This window comes from Myripristis murdjan, chromosome 1, assembly GCF_902150065.1.
Source record: "Myripristis murdjan chromosome 1, fMyrMur1.1, whole genome shotgun sequence".
In the NCBI taxonomy this organism is placed as follows: Eukaryota; Metazoa; Chordata; class Actinopteri; order Holocentriformes; family Holocentridae; genus Myripristis; species Myripristis murdjan.
In genome coordinates, this window is record NC_043980.1 from 25,413,683 (window position 1) to 25,418,054 (window position 4,372).

The window sequence follows — 4,372 nt, forward strand, 5'->3', positions numbered from 1 at the left end:
ACAAATGGAAAATATTTGTAAACAATTTATGGCCTGCACAGAACAATGGAGATGGCATGCTTCTAATATATAGAATAAATACCTTAATTTACAATGAAATTCAACTCTTGCCAATTTTTCACCTGTGTGCATGTGTTTGTGTGTGTGTATGTATGTGTGTATGTATGTGCATAGGTTTGGTTCCAAAATCGACGTGCTAAATGGAGAAAAAAGGAGAACACAAAGAAAGGGCCAGGGCGGCCTGCTCACAACTCCCACCCTACCACATGCAGCGGTGAGCCCATGGACCCTGAGGAAATTGCACGTAGGGAGCATGAGCGGGCCGAGAAAAAGAAACGGAAACAGGAGAGGAAGCTACTGAAGTCACAGAACAAAGTTCTCCCCAATGACAACTTTCACACACCCGCAGGTTCAGACAGTGACAGCGGAGTTTCCCAGTTCACTGACAGTGAGCAGCAGTCATCAAGCATTAATGGGACTATTCATATGGAACTGCAGCCAACGAAAGGTGGAGGAGGACACCAAACTGAATCCAGCTGTGACCAAACGCGACATGACTTCAGCCCACTTCAACACCACCAAAACCAAAGAACCGCCGGAGATTCGGAGCGGCTCTCTCCAGGCAGCACGCAAAGCTCTGGTCTTGGGGGTCCAAGGACCTCTGCCCTGCAGAAAAGGAACCCTTTCAGTGTGGAGAGCCTCCTCTCTGACGCCACTCCTAGACGGAAATCCCAGCTGGACTTCCCCTCACTGCCCAATCAGAGGACTCTGGTTGGTAAAGGCCACTTCTTGCTTTACCCTATTACCCATCAGCCCTTGGGCTTTCTAGTGCCCCAGACAGCTCTGAAGGCCTCACCCTGTCAGGACAACATTAACAGGCTCAACCTGGGACAGAGGTGTGTGCCAAGTGAAGGAAGCCCTGCTTCCTCTGGCCTCTCCAGCTTTGTCAGTGTCAGTAGGCCTGACTCCAACTCAGATCACATGGAGCCTAACAAACACCATGACCACACACACATTAGCAATAGGGTGGACGGATCAGAGATGGAGGAGTGTGATAATTGTACTAACGGAAGATTCCAACACAACAGTGTTGTTCAAACAACTGCGGTGAGACTGAGCAGAACCCAGTCCAGTGACAGTGGCGAGGAAAGGAGTTTTAAACTTCAAGTGGAAGCAGCCACTAATGGCTGCCAAGCTACTGAGCTCTGTGCAAAAGAGACGGGTGCAAGAGAGGAGCCTGCATCTCCAGACCTCTCTGAGTGTCTCGAGACAAACACAGACTGTCAAGCAACACCCGGAACAGATGGAGAGGATGTCGATATGGACTAACACTTGCGAGGAGCAAACATAAACAAAGAAGGACCAGGAACACCGCTCAGACTAGTCTAACATTCCCAAAGCTCTGCTGAGACACTCTAAAACATATCAGGAATCAGGAGACTCGATTCTCGTTTATTTTTTAATCATAATGTCTGATCAATCCAGATGGCCCCAAAGCCGTGGCTGTCTTCATGTTTGGACTAACAGGCCTAGACCTTTAGAAGCAGGTTCTTTATCTTTTTTTGGTGATCAACTTGTAACAAAAACTAGGCTACAATGAACATCTTACACACAACAAAAATCCTCAGATATTGTAAAAACGAGAAAATGATATTTATATGTAAACATTTTGATAAATAAAGTTATTGTTTAAATGGATTCGCTGTCTCTTTAGGGCCATATTGAAGACAAAAGGACGTGGCTGTGTGGCAGAATCTCGGATCATGGCGGCAGGAATTAGTCGTTTTACAGCAGATAAATCCCCCTTTCTCTATGTAGTGAGCTGGAGCTGGGGCTCAAGTCCGTCTGGCTGTTTGTATTTATTGCTTTAACAAATTTATTCATTTGAAAGGCCGAGCTGGAATGAGGTTACTGGCCGCGGGCTATAGGACCCTGCGCCTCCTGCTGAGTTTTGATATGAAAGTAATTATTTTCCCACTGGCTGCCGCGGGTCTTGAGGCAGTTTTTTTTCCTTTCAGCCCAAAGGGTTATTAGACATTACCGATTTCTAGTGATATGGAATCACATAAACTTCCTACAATAATAGAATTAGCATGAAAGGCAGGGGTGTCAAATTGAAATGGGAAAATAATAGCCCCGCCAGCTGCACTGCGTGTGTGTGTGTGTGTGTGTGTGTGTGTGTGTGTGTGTGTGTGTGTGTGTGTGTGTGTGTTTGTGCGCGCGCGTGCGTGCGTGTATGCGCGTGAGTACGTGAGTGTGCATAGGCTATTGAAGGGGAGGAGGAGGATGAGATTGTGGTAGATTCGTGGGGCGGAATTTTCATGAGCTGCCTCGGTTGTCAGACGGCCCTTGTAGTCGGCTATATTAAGATAGATGTTCGATGATATCCCTCATTGTTCTGTCGCTTATATTGATGTTGCTGCGTTATCGCCCTATTGATCATGTGTCGCACATAATAGGACAGGCGCGCGCCCGTCTGCCTGCGCCTTTTTACAAAAGCGCCTGGGCCCCTCGTCATTTGTTCTAATAGGGGTGTGCGTCCCTCGGGGGAGAGAGATAAAGATATAGGAGAGAGAGAGAGAGAGAGAGAGAGAGAGAGAGAGAGAGAGAGAGAGAGAGAGAGGGCGCTTAATATACCAAGCTAGCATTTTGTTAAATTTGGCGAATTGTAGGCTAAACTCACAAAAGCAAGAGGGGGTAAAGAGAGGTGAGAGAAAGTGAAGAATGGGAGAATTAGATATGTTTAGGAATAGGAGACTAATGTGCAGGTGTGTGTGTGTGTGTGTGTGTGTGTGTGTGTGTGTGTGTGCACGCGCGGGTGTGTGGGTAGATGCACGTGCGCGTCCGTTTAGGAAAGTCTGTTTAGCTTATGAAGTGTAAACGCCACCAATTCCCCGGAAATTGAAATCCCAATTATTAAAACCATTAATTCTGCCGAGCCCGTGCATGGAAGAGCCGTGTTGACAGCCCGGCTAAATATCCCTGATCCCTCCCGGTCACCTCGCCTTTATTTGCAAATAAATTGAGGGGGATCCGAGGGACAGAGCTTTACTTTGCTGCGCCGACCTAAAATGAATTTCCGTGCCTGAGTCCCTTTAATAATATTTACATAATTTTCGCTCAGTGACTCTGCTATTTGGGCTGTAGGAAGCGGGGGGCTTATAGGAAAATAATTAGAGAAGAGGACGATGAGGGAACGAGAGTGAAAGCGAATGAAAAACAGCAGGAGGGATAGAGAGAGAGAGAGAGAGAGAGAGAGAGAGAGAGAGAGAGAGAGAGAGAGAGAGAGAGAGAGATAGGTTAAGACCGAAGCTGAACACTAAATTCCCAGACAGCTGAAATCAATGAAAGTAATAACCCTATTATTTAATTCATAAGGACATTATTTTCCCATAAGGCCTTAGGAAACGTCCCCTTCGACCGAAACAATCACATTAAATCGTTCATTCCGCGTGCGCTGTGTGAAATTTCTACTTTTATTCCTTTTTTGGGGGGAAACGCTTTATTATAATCGGTTAGTTTCAAGAGTACGATTAATTAGAATATATAGGACTGATCTCTCCTCAGCAAGGAAGCTGTATGGTGTCTTATTCAGAGTCTGTGTCATATATATATATATATATATATATATATATATATATATATATATATATGACCTAGGCCTGTATTGTCAAAAATCGCCTAGCCCTACATAGCGGCCCGCTTGCTTTCAGGAGCCAATTAAACATTTGTCAGAGGTCGGTTAAAATCTCAGTGAGACAAAACATTAAAAAAAACCAAAACAAAAAAAAAACATTAAATCTAAGAGATCATGTTAAGTTCATTTTCATTTTGGCTTGCCTTTACCTACAAAGGCCCCAAGGATCAGGGATGTAATGTGCAACGAACACATCTCAACGTGTTTATGGCGTGCCCGTTTATAAAATTTGGAAATATTTATAATTATCAGAACATTAGTCTACACACTTCCCTAAATAGCAACTAAAACTTCAATAGGCTTACTACAGAAATGGTTACTGTCTGCTCCCCATCAGCCTCTTCAACAGTTAATTTAGATTTTTTTTTCCTGGTTTTCGTTGGTTTTGTCGTTAGCCTATCGAGCCAATGAGTTTCTCAGTATAGTAGCTCCATATCACAGCACTGAGCCCTTCTTACTGCTACAGGGCAAATCAGGTTCTGACAAAGAGGAACTACTAAAGCTTATGATTCTGGAATGAATAAATCACTGGTCAAGCCTTCATAGGGCTATTTGTTTTAAATTCAGTGGAAATGAAGGCCTTCTGCTCTCTATCTATCTATCTATCTATCTATCTATCTATCTATCTATCTATTAAAAGACATTCTTCTCGGGGTAGACCAATATCCCACCAAA

The 4,372-nt window shown here is 44.4% G+C and overlaps 1 protein-coding gene across 1 annotated transcript in view; it reads left to right on the forward strand.

The window, feature by feature from the left end:
* Nucleotides 1–1,383, forward strand: part of LOC115365748 (homeobox protein unc-4 homolog) — a 5,079-nt gene extending 3,696 nt beyond the window's left edge. The window contains exon 3 of the mRNA XM_030060892.1: nucleotides 175–1,383. Within this exon, the coding sequence (XP_029916752.1) occupies nucleotides 175–1,329 (1,155 nt within the window). The 3' untranslated portion in view covers nucleotides 1,330–1,383. The remainder of the gene's footprint in view (nucleotides 1–174) is intronic.
* The last annotated feature ends 2,989 nt before the right edge of the window (nucleotides 1,384–4,372 follow it).